Source organism: Thalassophryne amazonica, chromosome 11, assembly GCF_902500255.1.
Source record: "Thalassophryne amazonica chromosome 11, fThaAma1.1, whole genome shotgun sequence".
NCBI classification, from domain to species: domain Eukaryota; kingdom Metazoa; phylum Chordata; class Actinopteri; order Batrachoidiformes; family Batrachoididae; genus Thalassophryne; species Thalassophryne amazonica.
In genome coordinates, this window is record NC_047113.1 from 12,759,762 (window position 1) to 12,781,462 (window position 21,701).

Consider the following 21,701-nt stretch of genomic DNA (forward strand, 5'->3'; position numbering starts at 1 on the left):
GTCTTTTATCAGTGAGAAGTTGGATGTCTAGTAACTTCCTACTTTTAAACTTTGATAAGACTGAAATGATGGTTCTTGGTCCAGCGAGACATTGGCATCAGTTTGACCAGCTGGCGCTCAGTCTGGGTTCATGTGTCATACATCATACGGACAAAATGAGGAACCTTGGGGTAATTTTTGATCCCACATTGTCGTTTGACCTCCACATCAGGGATGTTACTAGGACTGCTTTTTTCCATCTGCAAAATATAGCGAGGATCCACCCCATCCTGTCCATGGCTGATGCTGAGACCCTAATTCATGCTTTTGTTTCATCTAGACTAGATTATTGTATTGTTGTATTTTCAGGGTTACCGCAGTCCAGCATCAGGGGTCTTCAGCTGGTTCATAACGCTGCCGCCAGACTTCTGACACGTAGCACAAGGTCTTAACATATCACACCCATTTTGGCATCTTTGCACTGGCTCCCTGTCTCTGTGAGAGCAGATTTTAAGGTTTTGTTATTGACTTATAAAGTTGTTCATGGACTGGCGCCATCTTATCTGGCTGATCTGGTGGAACTTTACGTGCCGGCCCGGGCATGCGGTCGCAGGATGTGGGACTTCTCTGTGTTCCCAGGGTGAAGAAGAAGTCAGCAGGTCAAAGAACCTTTTCGTATCGTGCACCCACCCTGTGGAACAGTCTTCCTGCGACCGTGAGGCAGTTGGTGTTGTGTGGGCCGCTGAAGAGGAGGTATTGCTGGCCCACCACCAGATGGCACCCTGCCATGTGGGCACCTTTTTGCCCAGAAGAGGGCGTTTTGGCCTGTTGGCCTCTGTTGGCACCACCAGGTGCGCACCATTTAGGCTGTCAGCTGTTTTTCATCTTCATCATCCACTCCATAAAAGCCTGGGAGAGACACCATAACTCTGCCGAGCTATCAGCTTACCACACAGGTAAACCTACTCAGCCTTTTGTGCCATTCGCACATTCATTGTTACTGAAGTCTTTGCAGTTGTGATTATATACTTGCAGCTTGGAGCTGAGTTTGTGGGAAGTTTGGAGGAGTTGGCTTCTCCACTCCTCACTTCTTACTTGCTAAGTATAACAATTGACACTGCACGTTTTCCAGTTTTCCTCTGCACTCTGGGAGTATTTGGATTTATTCCTTCAGGAGGATTACTGAGTTTTTGCTGACTGTTTGCTGGGTGTACACACACCCACCTTATCTTTTTTTGCTCCTGCCAGCAGTACCGGTCCGACAGCCTTGAGCGGTGGCCACCTGCGGGTACCAGGACTTGGCGGCTCTGGTGTGTTGCAGGCCTCCGGCTGTGGTGGAACTTCGTGGGTCCTGGCTCTTCTCTGGATAGGCGTCTCCTACCCTCGGGCCTGCCCACGTGTCACCATTTATTATTAATTGGACTCTGCATATTTTGGACTCTGTTTGCACCTTTGCATAATAAATTGTTATTTATTGGTATTCCTAGTGACTGCTCATTTACTCCCCCTAACGTTGGTCCGTGCATTCACATTCTCAACAGTCGGAGTCCGTGGACATTTTTAAGTCAAGACTGAAAACCTATTTTTATTCTCTTTCTTATGAATAGTTTTTATTTTTTTAATCTGTTTTATTCTTTTACTTCTGTTTGTAATTATGTATTTGATTTTTTTAAATTCATTTTTAATTATTTATTTAAATTTTATGTTGAATTGTTTTATGTAAGGCGCCTTGAGACGACTTTTGCTGTGATTTGGCGCATTATAAGCTAATTAAATTGAAATGGAAAAACCAGAGAAGAGAGCACCAGGTTCATCATGCAATAACTGCAGCAGTTAGATCATAATGTACTGTATGTGCACACCGGATTGTTCCACACATTCCTAGCCTGTAGGGGGCACTGTTGTCAAGTGAGCAGTAGAGTGCCTTAATTGAGAGAGTGGCAACATGACGAGTCAAAAAACAAAAACAAAAAACGGTCAAGTGCCTTGTGGTGCCATCTTGGTTCCAAAATAGCGTTCACTGTTAATCTATCTGCATGGAAATCCAGCTATTTTATTTATTTATTCACTGAAAATGCAGGGTTGCTGTGCATTTGGAGGCACAAATTGACACAACAAGGGCTTCAAGATGTACAGATTCCCTTCAGATCCAAACAGAGGAAACATTTGGGAAAATAAAGTCAGCCGTGTGGGATGGAAGCCAACATCATCGTCAAAGTGTTGTGAGGTAAATTTAATGTTGAGTACCATGTACAGTAAAACTCACCTAAACAGTCATCGTATAAACCAGATATGTGCAGTCACCGGACAAAAAAAGTCCCAATATTTTTGTATAATTTTCCATGTAATAAACACCATATATAACGGATTTCGTAGAATGGATTTTTTTGTCCCATCCAAAAACAGTGTACGAGGTCTGTTAGAAAAGTATCGGACCTTTTTATTATTTTCAAAAACCTGATGGATTTGAATCACGTGTGCTTGCATGAGCCAACCTTGAACCTTCGTGCGCATGCGTGAATTTTTTCACGCCTGTCAGCTGCGTCATTTGCTTGTAAGCAGCTTTTGTGTGAGGATGGGTGGAGTCTCTCGTCATTTTTTTCTTTGCAAGGAAATGGCGGAACGACTGGAGCAGCGCGACTGCTTCAGATTTTGCCAGAAACTGGGCGACAGCCAGGTGGAAACCATTCGGATTATTCAACGGCTTTCGGTGATGATCCTATGGGAATCACACAGATTAAGGGGCGGTACAACCGGTTTAAAGACTATCCATCAGGTTTTTGAAAAAAATAAAAAGGTCGGATACTTTTCTAACAGACCTCGTATTTTAATTAAAAACCCCGAGCAGTCTGGACGTGCACAGTAAGAGAGGTACAAATTAAAGTTCAGTTCGGACACTTGCCGATTTGAGTAAAGTGGGACCGGAGTCATTTCCCTGATTAAAAGTCTGACTGTTTATATTTTTTTTCATACTGTGCTCAAACTCAGACCCACAACCTGGACATGCACCTCGTAAATCAGACACAAAATGATGTGATTTGACACTTTTCTGCTTTCACTGCTTCGTCTGCCATCATATTATAATAGTTTTTGCAGTGCGCACCGTGATTAAAAATGAATCAGAAAAGTCTTACAGCACAAAGTCGGGAAAAAAAGGAAATTGTACAGTTTACCTTTGAATTGGAGGTGATGATTGTAGAAAGAAAAGCTTGTTGAGGGTCAAATTAGTCCATAATAAAGCATAATCCAGCAACGGAGAACTTTAAAACTGTCAATGCACGTCATTGCATGACACGGAATTATAGCTGTGCAGCTGCATAAATCAGGGATTAAATTAATTAAATAAGTCATCAGAAATTGTAAATGTATGTAAATTTGATAGCTTAACACTTTTTATATTTATTTTGATAGCACCTGTACCTGTATGTGTTGCTGTATGTGGTTAAATGGTTTAAAAAATAGTGAAAACATAAAAGGTTAATTTAGTAGTTCAGCGCAGTTGGAACCAAAATGGCGCCATGTTTTGAGTTGACGCCACTCTCTCGATTAAGGCACTCTAGTGAGAAGTCAACCCGAAGTGAAGGTGCGCTTATTTTGTCAAACAAAGAAGCTGATAGACCATGCTGTTCAAGGTAACATTTTAAAATCATTAGAAGAACAATTTTGTAATGTAGTAGCGGTTTGCGAAAATAATTATTTTGAAGAAACGTTAATAGAAACCGTTTTATCTTGGAAGCTTTTTTATTTTATTTTTTATTTTATTTTATTTTATTTTTTTTTTTACAGATAGCAGATATGTCCAGGCACGCAGAAACACAAAAAGAAATTTTAATTCCTCGTACCGATTTCTCTTTTAGCTCCGCCCCTACGGGCCCCACGTGACCTTGCCCCCACGTGTTGCTTCGCTATGGCACAAAAACATCACGAGTGACTCCAAATAACAGCACGTAGGAGCACTTGGGCGAACACCACCGAGCCGTAAACATTGAATCTGAGTGAATTCGTATTTTTTTTTTTTTTCTTTTAAAACTTTGTTTTGAAGTCAGGTGATTTTTAAAAGCTTTTTCTCGGTGTTTGTCGGTGGTGCACAGTTTTTTTTAAGAGAACGCTGTGAGTTTTAGAAGGGTTAGAAGTTAAGATACCATGTCGACTGGCACAACCCCGGTGAAAAGCTGCCCAATTCCCACCAGGGTGCTGACCCTGAAGGACTGGTCCCAGCTCCCGGACTGCTACAGCCAGACGCCCGGAGGGACGCTGTTCTCCACCACGCCCGGAGGTCACGACTCTTCACATGCACACTTCAACACGTTGAGCTCATTTTGTGACATGTTTTGACATTTGTTACAAATTTATCTTTCTACTACCGCTTCGTATCGCTAATTTAAAGAACAAAGGGGTTTTGTACAAATGCAACTCTCGCGAGAAGATAGATTATTTTTTTCCCACGTGCTCGTCCCCAAAACCCGTGTGTAAATGTAAAATGTGTCGCCGCTTTTCAGCTTAAAAAAGGGCTAGTGGTAACAAAATCGTACAGCAAACAATCGTTTCGGCTCCAAAATATTAACTAGTTGTGGTTTGTAACAAATTAATATCATCATGCGCTATCCAACTCACAACCTGTAAAATCAGGTGATCTTTGATGCGTCAATAGGTGGGAAAAAAGTAGCACTTTTTTTTTTAAATTGAACGCAATAGAAATACATGTTATTGTAGGGTCTATATATTTTCATACAATAAAAGTTGTCAAAATACAGAGCAATATAAAGTAATAATTGCAAAAAAAAAAAAAATCTAGAAAAGAAGCAAAATCTTGGGTATAGTTCAGATAAGTAAGACATGAGCTATATATCCACAGATCCTTGTCTGTTTTGTTGAAATATAATTTTTTAAGGGATGGGGGAAAAATAATTTGAAATTAAAAAAAAAAAAAAAGCATGCAACTTTGTTTATAGTTTCGAAGTGGCTAAGGATACGTACATCCGTATCTTCTACGAGACTGCTAAAGGTACGGACCGAGGAGAATAAGCAAAGTGCGCAACACATCTGCACATGCGTGGGTCAAACGGGGGGCAAAAATTCCAACTACCAAACTCACACCGCTCCCATTGAATTTTGTATACAGCAGCATTAGCGGACTGTGAAAGTTAAGGCTTACAGGGATTGTTTCTAAGGCTTTAAGCCTTAAGCGATGCGTACAATAATGATAGGTGCGCACGGGTACGGACATATTTGCACATTCTGATTGCTCGGTAAGACATGACGTCACCAGGGAGTACCCCCCGTATCTTTAGAACAGTCTCTGTAGATACGGGTCCGTACCCGTAGCCACGGCCTTATCATTTTCTGTAGGCATTTCTGCCACTTGTTGAATGAGCGGTCCTTATGAAGAGGTACATGATGCCCACTGTGTGACCAAATGTTGGACAAAATACACAACAGAACTGAGAAGCAAAACAGGTCACACATGATGGGTAGCCTGTGTGAATGTGTAAAGAAAACTTTGCTGCAGTACTGTTAGTTATTCAGCTTACAAAATTCAAAACAAGAGGTTTGCAAGACTTTTGTTGTTGGAATGTTTGGACATTTTAGATCATAAATTTTCTCTTGACATCAAAGAAAATGCATCAGAATGCACTTTTTAATAAAAACAAATTTTTTAGGTTGCCTATAATTTCTTGATGGTATCTCGCAACCCTGTGGCATTCTTTAATTTGCTTTAAGCAATTACTAGATAAAATAACTTGAATTTATAGTGGGTTTTTGCTCATTGATGCGTGTCAACAAGCTTGTAAATATCTGTTGGTTTAGTATATTGAGGTCTCTTATGTACAGCAGTATTTTGGGGGGAGTGGGGGGTGTTCCTTCTGCCTCACTCTGTAAAATGGTGCTGCTACTTGGACCGTGTACCAGTATGTTAGATCTGCTGAATATCACAAGCGGTAAAGGGTCACAGTTAAAATGCTTGGAAATGAAATTGGCTAAAACACTGGTGACCTGACCAAGATGGACAGGTAATTGTCTTCACTGCCTGGTGTTCCATACATGTGTAAAGTGGCGACTGCACCATATGGTGCCCAACATCTTCACAGCATAAGCCCCAGTGCTAGAGCAGCTGTTTTTTATTTTTTCAATATTACTTCATTTTTTGTAATTTTTAGATGCATTTGTTTCAGAAGTGTCTTTTCTCTGCACACAGCAAACCACCATTAATAGTCTTGAATTGCTAAATATAGTACTGTGCAAATGTTTGGAAACATTTAGTGTGTATGTGTGTATGTGTGTGTGTTTTGAGGAGGGAACTGCTTAACAGTGAACACTTCAAAATGAGTGACACATATGACCGTGCTTCATCTTTTAACAATACAAAACTTCTTTTCGGTGCCAAAACTACATTTCTTTTTGCTGGTCTCTTGCAGTTTGATGAATTGATTGATTGCATTTTTTTAACAGAGTAACCAGCAGCAACTGTCTTTTTATTTGAAAGTTAGCTGATTTAACTTGATATTTGTTAATTTAATGACATAAAAACTCAGTTATTAGTGTTTGGAAGCTTCACATTTGATTCATTGTGATCCTCATCTGGTGCCGAAAAGTTTTGCACGTTAAAAGCTTAAACGTGAACGTAACCTTTCACATACGAGGTCTGTTAGAAAAGAATCCGACCTTTTTATTTTTTGCAAAAACTATATGGATTTGAATAATGTGTGCTTGCATCAGCCAAGCTTGAACCTTCGTGCGCATGCGTGAGTTTTTTCACGCCTGTCGGTTGCGTCATTCGCCTGTGAGCACGCCTTGTGGGAGGAGTGGTCCAGCCTCCTCGGTGGATTTTCATTGTCAGGAAATTGGCTGACCGGATTAAAGACGGCCCACAGCGGTGATCGACAGGCTGAAACGACCAGATCATTTCCAAACTGAATGCTGTGTTGATCCGGGACGTCGTCTGACTACTACAGAAATGGCAGAAGAGGTGGACATGCCACTTCTTTGGCACATTCCACTGTTACAGGAGTTTTTGTCATGGAAAGACGTGCGGAGGAATTCGCCCGTCGGGACGGACAGCTCGTCCACAATTTCTCAGATAGTCACACGACTGAAAAGCCACCGAAAGCCGTTTGAATCTTCCGAATGGTGCAAGAGCTGGGCATGTTACAACATGTCCTGTGAGACCAACACGGAGGTGCTTTTGTCCCGTGCCACTAGCGGCTCCGTGGCGAATTCCTCCGCTCCTCTTTCCATGACAAAAACTCCTGTAACAGTGGAATGTGCCGAAAAAGTGGTACGTCCACCTCTTCTGCCATTTCTGTAGTAGTCAGACGACGTCCCGGATCAACACAGCGTTCAGTTTGGAAATGATCTGGTCGTTTCAGCCTGTCGATCGCCGCTCGGATTGCGGCGCGCCCTGTGCCGCTGTGGGCCGTCTTTAATCCGGTTGTAATGCTCCTTAATCTGTGTGATCCCCATAAGATCTTCACCGAAAGCCATCTGAATTTTCCATATGGTTTCCACCTGGCTGTCTCTCACAGTTTCTGAAAAAATTTTGATGCAGTAAAGCGGCAGTCGCTCAGCTAATTTCCTGACAATGAAAATCCGCCGAGGAGGCTGGACCACTCCTCCCACAAGGTGTGCTCACAGGCGAATGACACAACCGACAGGCATGAAAAAACTCACGCATGCACACGAAGGTTCAAGCTTGGCTGATGCAAGTGCATATGATTCAAATCCATATAGTTTTTGCAAAAATAAAAAGGTCGGATTCTTTTCTAACAGACCTCGTACATAAAGTCTGTGTACTGTTGCTGCAGCAAAAGAGTGACGTCTAAAGACAATAACAGTTATCTAACTTGTGACACAGACAGGATGTTGTCTGTCCAGCTGCTGCAACTGGAAAGGGATTGGCTGTGGTGGTGGTGGTGGTGGAGGCATTGGGAGTTTTGTTTATTCTTCTTTTTGTTTTTTGTTTTTTTTTGTTTTTTAAGTCCTGCTGCCTTGCATTTAAGAAAATTAGTGCATTTAGTCCAAACGAAAGGGGAAAGGAATCCCCCCGTCCCCAGAAACTTCTGTTCCTCTTTATGTGCAACTCGTTGCACTCTGCTGCTGGCGCCGTGTCACGTATTTTCATCCTCTACTGGCCCACTTTTCTGTACATGCTGGTTTGCACGTGCCATCGATTGCATTCCAGCCCCCTTTCCTCACCCCTATTTCTTCTCCCGTCAACCCCCTTCTTTGCTTCGGTGGTTTGTTTTTTTGTTTTTTTTTTCCCCAGGGACTGCTCTGCCTTTACATAACATATTTGTCTTCAGAAGGTGAACTGATAACTGTAAAAATTGGTTCAAACTCCAGAAGGGGATAATCCACTCCCTGACACTAGCATGTTTTGGTTCAAAGTCCAGTGAATAGAAAACACCGTGGCTTAATCATGTTGTGTTGCTGCATTAATGTTGAGGTTACAAAGTTTAAAAAATATAGGCCTATTGTTGAATTAATGTTACATGTCAAGTTTTGGAGCTTCAAGTGTTAATTGTGTCACCATTTGAGAAGAATGCATTGGCTTGAGGTGCAGATCATTTGATCCTTGTTGTCAGAGAAAGACTGAGATGATTGAACCACAGTACATATCTGCCACGTTATGTCTGCTTGCTATATAAAATTGTGAACTCGGTCAGAAGACTAAATGTGGCTCGAGTCTGGAGGCCTTGTGGTTCAGAGAAAGTAGTTTGTGCTCTTATTTCCTAGAACTTATTGCTGTTGAAACCTTCATCCCTCCCCTCTGTGCTCGCACAGGCACACACGTCCTGTGCTGCTTCACACCCCCTCTAGTGGTGGATATGAAAAAGTAATGTGCACTGTGCCAGGCTGCATGTGTATTTTAAAAACAGGTGGCCACTTGTTGCTGTAACATTACAGCATTTATGATGTTTACTTTAGTCTGAATACAGAATTGACTAAAGTAAAATAAGAGTTCACTTGTGTACTGCAGGTCGTATTCAAATTGTCTTGTCCCCCCTCCCTTCTTGTGTCCAGGTACTCGCATAATCTATGACAGGAAGTTTCTGTTGGACTGCCGGAACTCTCCCCTTGCCCGCACTCCTCCACGCTGTCTGCCACAGATTCCCGGGGTAACGGTACCTGCTACACACCCCATGGTGAAATTGCAGCAGCTCAAAGAAGAAGCTGAGGAGGAAGAAGAGGAGGAGAAGGATATTGCAGGTTAACGTACCGTTATGTACTTGTTTTGACTTAAGTACAGGGGTGCCAGTTTCCTACAATTTTATTATTTTTTTTTTTTTTGTATCACCAGGAAATGTTTCTGAGATCAGTGTAAGTCCGGTGTAAAATTCTGGGGTGGGGTTTAATCTCAGGACCAACTCCAGCTCCACTCATCACGGCCTGTAGACGAACCATGTGCTTTGTTTATTTTGGTAAACAGTCCCCTGTGTGTCACCAGAGACAGGAGTCCTGATTGGACCTTTTTTGTGGGTATGTCCATCGTACAGCAATCAATTGTTTCTGCTCCAAAATATTAACTAGTTGTGGTTTGTAACAAATTAATATCATCATGCGCTGTCCAAATCACAACCTGTAAAATCAGGTGATCTGTGATGCGTCATCAATAGGCAGGAAAAAACTAGCACTTTTTATTGAACGCAGTAGAAATACATACATGTACTTGTAGGGTCTATATATTTTCATACAATAAAAGTGTTGTCAAAATACAGAGCAATATAAAGTAATAATTGCAAAAAAAAAAACTTGAAAAGAAGCAAAATCTTGGTTATAGTTCAAATAAGTAAGAAATGAGATATACACTCAACAAAAATATAAATGCAACACTTTTGGTTTTGCTCCCATTTTGTATGAGATGAACTCAAAGATCTAAAACTTTTTTCACATACACAATATCACCATTTCCCTCAAATATTGTTCACAAACCAGTTTAAATCTGTGATAGTGAGCACTTCTCCTTTGCTGAGATAATACATCCCACCTCACAGGTGTGCCATATCAAGATGCTGATTAGACACCATGATTAGTGCACAGGTATGCCTTAGACTGTCCACAATAAAAGGTCACTCTGAAAGGTGCAGTTTTGTTTTATTGGGGGGGATACCAGTCAGTATCTGGTGTGACCACCATTTGCCTCATGCAGTGCAACACATCTCCTTCGCATAGAGTTGATCAGGTTGTCAATTGTGGAATGTTGGTCCACTCCTCTTCAATGGCTGTGCGAAGTTGCTGGATATTGGCAGGAACTGGTACACGCTGTCGTATACGCCGGTCCAGAGCATCCCAAACATGCTCAATGGGTGACATGTCCGGTGAGTATGCTGGCCATGCAAGAACTGGGACATTTTCAGCTTCCAAGAATTGTGTACAGATCCTTGCAACATGGGGCCGTGCATTATCCTGCTGCAACATGAGGGGATGTTCTTGGATGTATGGCACAACAATGGGCTTCAGGATCTCGTCACGGTATCTCTGTGCATTCAAAATGCCATCAATAAAATGCACCTGTGTTCTTCGTCCATAACAGACGCCTGCCCATACCATAACCCCACCGCCACCATGGGCCACTCAATCCACAACATTGACATCAGAAAACCGCTCACCCACACGACGCCACACACGCTGTCTGCCATCTGCCCTGAACAGTGTGAGAACACCTCTCCAACGTGCCAAACGCCAGCGAATGTGAGCATTTGCCCACTCAAGTCGGTTACGACAACGAACTGGAATCAGGTCGAGACCCTGATGAGGACGACGAGCATGCAGATGAGCTTCCCTGAGACGGTTTCTGACAGTTTGTGCAGAAATTCTTTGGTTATGCAAACAGATTGTTTCAGCAGCTGTCCGAGTGGCTGATCTCAGACGATCTTGGAGGTGAACATGCTGGATGTGGAGGTCCTGGGCTGGTGTGGTTACACGTGGTCTGTGGTTGTGAGGCTGGTTGGATGTACTGCCAAATTCTCTGAAACGCCTTTGGAGACGGCTTATGGTAGAGAAATGAACATTCAATACACGAGCAACAGCTCTGGTTGACATTCCTGCTGTCAGCATGCCAATTGCACGCTCCCTCAAATCTTGCGACATCTGTGGCATTGTGCTGTGTGATAAAACTGCACCTTTCAGAGTGGCCTTTTATTGTGGGCAGTCTAAGACACACCTGTGCACTAATCATGGTGTCTAATCAGCATCTTGATATGGCACACCTGTGAGGTGGGATGGATTATCTCAGCAAAGGAGAAGTGCTCACTATCACAGATTTAGACTGGTTTGTGAACAATATTTGAGGGAAATGGTGATATTGTGTATGTGGAAAAAGTTTTAGATCTTTGAGTTCATCTCATACAAAATGGGAGCAAAACCAAAAGTGTTGCGTTTATATTTTTGTTGAGTGTATATCCACAGATGCTTATGTTTTGTTGGAATATAATTTTTTTAAGGGATGGGGAAAAAATAATTTGAAATTGTTTATAAAAAAAAAAGCACGCAACTTTGTTTATAATTTTGAAGTGGCTAAGGATACGTACATCCATATCTTCTAAGGGACTGCTAAAGGTACGGACCGAGGAGAATAAGCGAAATGCTTATTCCAAAAATTCCAACTCACCCATAGTCACACCGCTCCCATTGAATTTCGTATACAGTAGCATTAGCGGACTGTGAAAGTTAAGGCTTACAGGGATTGTTTCTAAGACTTTAAGACTTAAGCGGTGCATACAATAATGATAGCTGCGCAAGGGTACAGACATATTTGCGCATTCTGATTGGTCTGTAAGACATGACGTCACCGGGGTGTACCCCCCATATCTTTAGAACAGTCTCTGTAGATACGGGTCCGTACCCGTAGCCATGGCCTTATAATTTCCTGTAGAAACTAGTCAAAGCGTGGCTGTTACAAAGTTGTTATAAAGTGAGACTGGCTGGTTGTTACAGCAACGCTGTGTGCCTCCTGCTGCAAGATGCTGTTTTTAAGCAAAAAGTAACATTTTTAGTAACATTTTTTGCGGCATGGTCTGTCACGGAGCAACGTTGGACAGAGAGAAGATGGTGAGAAAGATGTGGAAAAAGTTTAAGGAATCAAGAATCCGTGGAATTGGCACTGGCTCAAACTTCGTCTTCATGAACATGTCCGAAAGATAAAAGAAATGGGGGGAGGGAAGCATCCTGCATCTTGTGCCATCAGGCTGTTAAGTGTTTCTCTCCCTGGAAAATAAACATTGTGCTATTAAAACAGGATTTCAGGATTAATGTAGACTTTCTTTCATTGGAAAAAAAAAAGACACTGGCTTTGAATAGATTTACAGGAATTTACACAAGAATATAAGTGACTTTTTTTTTTTTTAACTATAAGGTAGCTTATATAACGGCTGAGTGGATCCTTGTCATTTGATTGGTGCTTTGTATGTCACATGACATGGATTAATTCATCCCATTTGTGTTGCATTGCATTTAGAGTGTATTTTGGTTCCATACGCTTGGTACCATTGCGCACTCATGCGCGCACACGGCCTTGTGTGCGTGCACATGTATGTACGTGCGTCCACACTTGCTCACGCACATACATGTACGCCGCGCACACACACACACGTGCATGCACACAAAACAAATCCACTGTGCTGTCTGGTGGCTGTTGGCACGAAGAAAGAATGAAAAGCTGGACTCATTTCTGATCTGTTGTTTTTTTTTGTTGTTGTTGTTTTTTTCTCCCCTTCCCCGCTGCACTGAGGATGTAGTCTTTTTTTTTTTTGTAGTACACTTGCACAAGCGCCAACGTGTATGCGCGGGCGGGTGGGGGACAACAACACAATGATTTGATTGATCTAACTGACGCTGCTAATTCTTGTCTTGTAACACATACATACATACACACACACAAAACAAATCCACTGTGCTGTCTGGAGGCTGTTAGCAGAAAGAATGAAAAGCTGGACTGATTCTGACGTGTTTTTTTTTTTTTTTTTTTTTTTGTAGTAGTAGTATACGTGCAGAAGCACTGACCTGGTTGCGCGTGCATGCGTGTGTACTCGCACAAACACACACAAAATCCACTCCACTGTAAACCGTTTAGATCAGGGGTGGCCAGGTTCGGTCCTCGAGAGCCAATGAAAGACTCGTTAGCAGACTTTTAATGAGCCTTTCATTGGATTCAGGTGTGTTGGAGCAGGGAGACAACTAAGAGTGTCAGGAATGTGGCTCTCGAGGACTGAACTTGGCCACCCCTGGTTTAGATGCATGAAGAACTGTTCAGATGAAAGGCTGACGTGATTTTTGGCTGGACTGAGGAACTAGTCTTTTTTTTTTATTTTTTTTATTTTTATTTTTTTTTTATGGAAGTCCAAAGACGGTGCACAGCATCACTGGATGACACATCACAATTTGGACTTTAGTAGCAGTGGAACACCAAAATGTAAGTATCAAATGACAAGGATCTATTTTAGCCGTTATATAAAACAAATAATGAATGTTTTTTTACATTCTTCCGATGGAGCGAATATTTAATTCTGTGAAAGCTGGAACAAACCATTCAACTCGGCTTTGCCTCGTTAAATGCTTCATGAAATGGCTCATGAAATATTCGTACCATTGAACTCAAACATTCATTATTTGTATTTTATTTCAATGTTTTCAATGATGGTTCAAATGACAGATTGAATCTAGGATCATTTAAATGATGTACTTCTTTTGAGATTTTTCTTGCAAGAGATGCTGAAGATGTTTCATTAGATACAAAATTAATTTGGTTTCTTGGGCCCTGTGGGACCTAGACCCCAGCTCATGGGGAGCTGTACCCCCCAGACACGTGCAAATTTTCCTCGGATTTCACAATTTTCATTTCACAGCCCTGCTATTACCTCTACTAATTATTATTATAATACACTTTTAATAACTAAAATGTTTAAATCAGTAATCAGTATTATTCTGAACTTATTCTTGACTATAGTTCTGGACTAAGTTTAATTGATGAGCTACGTAAGGTTAGTTAATTTAGCTTTTCTGCATAATTAGGGTTGTGGGATATGAAACTAATTTTTTTTTTTTTTAATATATATGAATGTAATGTCTAAGCTTGGCATAGACATTAGACCGTTTGGGGTTCTAGCTTTAAAATCAGGTTAAGCCTGGTTCACACGACAGGATTTTAAAATTATCTGTAGGTTTCCAAAACCTGAGAGACAACGCATGTGAACATAAAAAAAATCATGGATCTAACAGATTTGGTCGTACAGTGTGTGGTGTTCAGCCATACGGTAAGGACAACAACACCACACACGAACAGATTTCACACATGAACATTTACAGTTCAGACAGGAAATCTCGCAAAATCTCCCAAGATTAAACGTGACTTGAGAGTAAACAAACGGAGGTACTTTGTGGACTATTTAAAACGGAGGGAAAAAACGATACAAAAAAGAAAAGGTGTTCTTTAAAGGAGTGGAGACAGCACGACCACCGGACTTTCTGGTAAGTCAGAACAACTGTTTTGATTTTATTTTCCGCTCCGTACGTCCGTCACATCGCTTTCTAATTGGCTGCACGTCGCATTCCGCAGGCTGCGTGCTCGTTTGTGGTCGGAGGACACCACACACGCTGCGATATCGGGCCAAAAAAATCCAACATGTTGAATATCCCCGATTTACAATCGGAGCGTTCCTGACGCCCTTCCGAGCAGATCAGAGCGCTCTGAACACACTACACATGACAGGAATATCTGATAAGATTATCTTTAGTGTCATCACGATTGTCGGGGTGTCCTTAAGATTGTCGGAAGGGGAAGATCGGGTCCGATATCGGCCTAATTATCCTGCCATGTGAACCCGGCCTTAGTTAGGATGAGGGAAGCCAAAAAAATATGAAATGGTTACAGCTCTTGCGGCTCTTAGTAATCTTATCCAACAAACATGTAGCTTGTGATATCAATTTGGGATAAAGGCAAAGAAAATGTGAAAATGTGCAAAAGAAAATACAGATACATCACACATTAAGCACTACAACTATTTTTTTTTGGGGGGGGGGTCACGGTGAGAAAAGTCATTAAAAAATCTCCAGAATGCATCTGTGGTCATCAAAACCCCCAAATTTTCAGACCCCCTACCACCAAAGGTTTACTTTAACCAAAAAAAAGTACTGCCACCACCCCCACTCCCCCAATTTCAGATCATGGCTACAGGCCTGAGATTTTTAAATTGGTATTCAATGAAGTACTGTGAAGTGTTATCACATGAGGTGATAGTATATTTGACTACTGTTTGACAGTTTTGGTTGTTCAAAGTTTGACTTTTTACTACTTGAATATGAATAATTCATAGTATTACTTACTTTTTACCTTGTCTTGTTCACGTAAGTTGTGAAATGTGGTTGATTAAACAGTTTATTCTGTTGCAATAATGTATTCTTTTTAATCCATATTTGTATGCTGAAATGCAAGGGGAAAAAGTCAAAAGTTAGAAAAATTTTCCATGTGGCCATGCCCCTGGACCCCTCCAGCTTCCTCTTATTTATTTATTTAAAAAAAAAAATATTTTTTTTTTCCTTCAATTTGTCACTCGCACCCCTGAGTATATCTTAAATAATAGCAAATCTGTTACAGAGCAAAGATGTATATAAACAATCTTTGTGATATTTTTTGATATTATCACTGCCATAATACCACAAACTTCAATCAAAATTTAACCTTTTCTCAGTGTTTTGTCTGTATTGTCAACAACTTTTTTTTTTTTGGTTCATGCCATAAATTAGTGACTTACTGTGATTAGTCATCAAAAACCAAAACCTATGCCATATCTTGGAATAAAATAAGTTACCTATATTCACTGGCTGTGCTTACATTTCAGTTTGTTCATGTTTTACAGTTATTAAAAAAAAAATCTGAAAAGTAGTGTCCTAAAAATATAGTTCTTACTCTTGAATTTGGCTTCAGATATGCCCAGATTTACTCATAGAACCTGCTATTTTATTAAACTTGGGGACTTGGGACTAAACTTGGGGGAGGCCTTTAGGCGGCCCCTCCGTGCCTTGCTTTTTCTTTTATGACCTGTTGGCACCCCTGTAACTAGCGAAGAGGCGTGGCTTTTAAAGTAAACGGTTCCTCATCTTGTGTCCATGTTCACAAACATGTAGTCATCGATAACATCACAAATGGAGGAGGAGTTGAAGTTAAAACCGGTATGACCAGACTGGGCAACCTCATCTGTATGTCTTTTGTACAAAACTGAAGTACAGTGACATTTGTCACTGTTCTAAGAGGCCTCAGCAAATATTGACTTTTATGTGCTTTGGAGGCATTTATGGTTACTTTGACATGAACAGTGGTGGCAGCACTTGACGCTTAACCATTTAAATCCTCAAGCCTCCATTTCTGTTGCAAAGAGAGCTGTTCAGCAGATATGTGCAACACATGTTCCAACACTAACACTCCTGTTTTTTGAGTTTGGGCCCGTTATGAGAGTTATCCAGTGACCAATTGGTCATTGGGCAGCATTGTGGCTTAGTGGTTAGCATGGATGCCTCACAGCAAGAAGGTTGTGGGATTGTTTCTAGCTGCTTGTGTATGGAGCTTCTCCTCATGTCTGCATGGGTTTCCTCCACACACTCTGGTTCCCTCCCACAATCAAATACATGCTGTGGAACATCTACCAGGAACAGAAGATGGAAATTAGCAAATTGCTGTCATCTGGCTTGTTTACGTCAGTGTATGGTGGTGTATATGAGCTTGCACTGTCCCTTCAGAAATGACCAAATATTCAGGGTTTTATATCAACACGTCCAATTAGCTGAGGTAACTGCTCAGCCTACAAGGGTAGTTTGATGTTCTTCTTGAGCAAGCACAAATTTGTAGTTTAGAGGACAAATTATTTATTTTCTCCACATTAACATGGAGTTCAGCTGTCTGGACAGTACCATTGTACATCTCATATTTACATCTTTCAAAAACACGAAATGAAATATGAAGTTTGCATCATATTTAAGTTGTGAGTTTCAAAATAGATGGCGGGGGCGGTGGGACATTACAAATCTCAAATTATTTATGCTTTAATAAATTTCCAGCCAATTCTGAATGTGCAGAAAGAATAACTAGATTAAACACCTGTTTCATTTCAAAAGACCTGCGCCCCTGTAGCTTTGTGGCAAACAAATACCTTTATTCATAGATTTGCTTTAGTTGCCTTTTTCAAATATAAAACTACATAATCTTGGACTTACTTTCATGGTATAATTTGCTACACTGCAACACACTTGAGTAGTTCCTGAAATTAGCAGCTTTTTGTGCTGAATTTGGTCTTTGTGCACGGCGGCGAAGCTGCCTTTAGGTGCTGGGACTCGTCTGGTCCTTTGGACTCATATTTTCAATAGCTAGTGTATCCCAGGGCTTTCAAATTATGCTGGTGGTGGGGTTTCCAACTAATGAGGCAGTGTGCTCTGGTTACTTTAAAACTGTTTAAAAATGTAATAGATTGGTCATCACAGTGCACAATTAGTGTTAACACATGATGTGATCAGGCGTCCAAACCTTTCAGTCAGTGCAGTATGTATTAGTCAACTTCTTGTACAACCTGCAAATTTGCCAGTTTGTTTGTTTTTGTTTTTTTAATTAAATGGGTAGGGAAAAACAAGTGAATTCTGTAGATGGAGCTGTGTGATTTGATGACAGAAAAATAACTTCTATAGTTTGATATTATTCTGCATTCATGGGGAGGTGATGGTCTTATGGTTAAGTGGTGGCCCTGAGACCAGCGGATCCTTTCTTGAAACCTCCACCAGGCCAGAGAATCACAAAGGGCCCTTGGGCAAGGTCTTTAATCCCCAAGTTGTTCCTGGTGTGTAGTGAGCGCCTCGCATGGCAGTCACCAATTGGGTGCCAGAAATCAGCACTTGGAAACCAGTTTAACGGCTGTTGTACAATGTGTTCAACTGTGGTTGCACAGCAGTAACGTAAGCTGACACCTTCTCCTTCTCTTTTTCTCTTGTCAACAGATGACAACCAGTTTGAGATGGACATCTGAGCTCCGGTTTTACATCCTATGGGGAAGATTGATGAATTAAACACCTCCATGGTCTCTAATGACTGGAACACATTATAAAGCTTTTTTCCACAGCTTTTTTTAAGTAAGGCTTTTTTTTTTTTTTTTTTGAGGAACCAAAAAGAATGAAGAATGTAGGGTGTTTTTGACCCTACGTGTTATTAAAAAGAATTGCAGCAACTGATCAGTTGTCCGGTCACGGCAGAGATGGAGCAGGATGGAAAGTTTGATTTCACTTAAAAAAAAAAAAAAAAAAAAAAAAATTGTAAATAAGATGTAAGTAAGATCTATGTAACCTATTTTATAAGATGGGTAATGTAAGATGATTACATTAAAAGTTTTGTTTGTTTTTTCCTCTCACTGCAAAGGTCAGTTGAACATTATTCTTTTTTCTTTCAAAAAGGAATGAAACATTTGTATTTGGCGATGCTATTTTTGAGCATTGCCAAACCTTGGGGGTGCTCTTAAAAATCAGCTCTGATTTTTCTCTGCAGGAAGAGGTGAAATGTGAATTATTTCAAATAAAGGCTGGTTAAGTAGTTACATAAACATGTTTTTAATTTTCCAATTAAATGTGTAGTTTATATTGAGCTTCATTTTGGTCATATTGTTAATGTACAACCCCAAATGAGAGAAGTTTGGATGACATTTGGTGGGGGGAAATGCAGCAATCTACACATTTACTTCTGTTTCATTGCAGACAGTATGAATGAAAGATATTACACATTTTGTCGTTGACTTCATTTCATCTGTTAATATGCATCCATTCCTGCACTTCAAACCTGAACCCCCCCCCCCCACACACACAAACAAACAAAAAAACTAGAGCAATCTATTCTAACTGTAAGGATTAAATCGGCACTTCTACAGTAACTTGAGACAAGTCGGTGGATGGACGCATGACCATTTCCAACTCACTGAATGTCTTGGACCTTATTTACATCAGTCATTAAGAAATACAACTGTATTGGTAAATCTGTGTGAAGTAGGCAGCCCTCAAAAATTAGATGACCATGCTGGAAGGGGATGAGTGAGGGAAGCCAAGACACCCAGAAAACTCAGAACATGGATGTGAAAAACAAAGTGCAGCTTTTGTCTGTTGCATCACCAGTTATACAGGTTCATGATGGAGAGGTATTAAAAACAGGATGTTATTCAAAAGAACATGAAGGAGGCACACGGGTAACCTGAGCGTAGATTCAATCTGTTTTTCTATTTGACTGTACCATACTCCAGCATTAAGCTGGAGTATGGTACAGGCAGTGGTGGGCACAGATAAACAAAAAATTAACTTCGATAACATAATCAGATAACTGAAAAGTTATCTTTGATAAAGATAAAACAATAAACCACCCAAAAATGTATCTGAAGTTACAGATGACCGATAACAGATAAATTCCAATATTATCTCTGGCCCATTTACAACTACTAGTAAAACAAATTTAATGGCTTCTAATAATATTAAAAATAACAACAGACCCAAACAATAAGAACACACTTATTTCTTGCAACATTCGGCCCCTGCTGGAAGCTCTTGTTTATTACAGCCTTCCCAACACAGAGGCACCCTGAGAGCAGCCGTAAAGTCATCTATCAATGACAAAGCTCCGGTCATGCGGAGGTTTTGAAAAATAGTCATATTGAGTTATGGTGTTGATTTATAAATAACATTAATACTGATAGAATAACTCCATTAATGTCAATTCTGTCGTTTGTACAAAGTTAAAATATAACATATCTTTTAATGTTGAATAATACACTAATTGACGTTTTGTAACAAAGAGACAGATTGCAAAGGATTCTGGGTAAACGTGCCTCTGCTAAACACTGATTGGTTCAGTCATTCATTATGTAAACCAACACGTTAATGTGACGTCTGTCGTGTGTTGGTGTTTAAATGTGCTTTTGTAAAATACTCCATTTTTTTTATTTGTAAAAACAGGCATTTTTACGGAGCCCTAGAAGTGTCATCGCAAATTTTTTTCCATGTGGAGAGAATGTGCGCATGTTTGCGCACATTCTCTCCACGTTCTCTCTTTACAACATTCATTTGATGTTGTAAAACGTGCTTTACAGTGTGCAAGATGATTTTTCATGAAGGAATTTTTTTGGACCAAGTTTCAGGTTAATCGTGTGTCCTGCATCGTGTAGTGTTCATGGAGTATCAAGCTGCGGTCAACATCTGACGACCACCTCCTGATCGCCGATCGTATGGTCGAATGAGAATCAAACCTGTTTGATATACCCCTGGCAAAAATTATGGAATCACGGGCCTCGGCGGATGTTCATTCAGTTGTTTAATTTTGTAGAAAAAAAGCAGATCACAGACATGACACAAAACTAAAGTCATTTCAAATGGCAACTTTCTGGCTTTAAGAAACACTATAAGAAATCAGGAAAAACAAATTGTGGCAGTCAGTAACGGTTACTTTTTTTAGACCAAGCAGAGGGAAAAAATGGAATCACTCAATTCTGAGGAATAAATTATGGACCCTCTAAATTTTCATCCCCAAAACTAACACCTGCATCAAATCAGATCTGCTCGTTAGTCTGCATCTAAAAAGGAGTGATCACACTTTGGAGAGCAGTTGCACCAAGTGGACTGACATGAATCATGGCTCCAACACAAGAGATGTCAATTGAAACAAAGGAGAGGATTATCAAACTCTTAAAAGAGGGTAAATCATCACGCAATGTTGCAAAAGATGTTGGTTGTTCACAGTCAGCTGTGTCTAAACTCTGGACCAAATACAAACAACATGGGAAGGTTGTTAAAGGCAAACATACTGGTAGACCAAGGAAGACATCAAAGCGTCAAGACAGAAAACTTAAAGCAATATGTCTCAAAAATTGAAAATGCACAACAAAACGAATGAATGGGAGGAAACTGGAGTCAACATCTGTGACCGAACTGTAAGAAACCACCGAAAGGAAATGGGATTTACATACAGAAAAGCTAAACGAAAGCCATCATTAACACCTAAACAGAAAAAACAAGGTTACAATGGGCTCATTCTTCTCTACAAGAGTCAAGACAGAAGTCAGACTACCAGAGCAAGAATTTTAGCTGAGGAAGCTTCTGTGATTTGAAGCGAAACATCCTCACGTCAAGCAACCCAGTCCAGTCGAAGATTTAAGCTTCTCTACTATGTTACAATGGGCTAAGGAAAAGCAATCGTGGACTGTGGATGACTGGATGAAAGTCATATTCAGTGATGAATCTCGAATCTGCATTGGGCAAGGTGATGATGCTGGAACTTTTGTTTGGTGCCGTTCCAATGAGATTTCTAAAGATGACTGCCTGAAGAGAACATGTAAATTTCCACAGTCATTGATGATATGGGGCTGCATGTCAGGTAAAGCAAATAGTCTGGATCTTAATCCAAATGAAAATCTTTGGTGGAAGTTTAAGAAAATGGTCCATGATAAGGCTCCAACCTGCAAAGCTGATCTGGCAACAGCAATCAGAGAAAGTTGGAGCCAGATTGATGAAGAGTACTGTTTGTCACTCATTAAGTCCATGCCTCAGAGACTACAAGTTGTTATAAAAGCCAGAGGTGGTGCAACAAAATACTAGTGATGTGTTGGAGCGTTCTTTTGTTTTTCATGATTCCATAATTGTTTCCTCAGAATTGAGTGATTCCATATTTTTTTCCTCTGCTTGGTCTAAAAAAGTAACCGTTACTGACTGCCACAATTTTT

General features: G+C 40.5%; 1 protein-coding gene across 1 annotated transcript; it reads left to right on the forward strand.

Annotated features, from left to right (window-relative positions):
- The first annotated feature begins 3,918 nt into the window (after positions 1-3,918).
- On the forward strand, positions 3,919-18,542 carry eif4ebp3l (eukaryotic translation initiation factor 4E binding protein 3, like). Its single transcript, XM_034181860.1, has 3 exons — positions 3,919-4,255; positions 9,001-9,186; positions 17,953-18,542. The coding sequence occupies exons 1-3, from the start codon at positions 4,123-4,125 to the stop codon at positions 17,979-17,981; spliced, it is 348 nt and encodes a 115-aa protein (XP_034037751.1). The 5' UTR covers positions 3,919-4,122; the 3' UTR covers positions 17,982-18,542.
- The last annotated feature ends 3,159 nt before the right edge of the window (positions 18,543-21,701 follow it).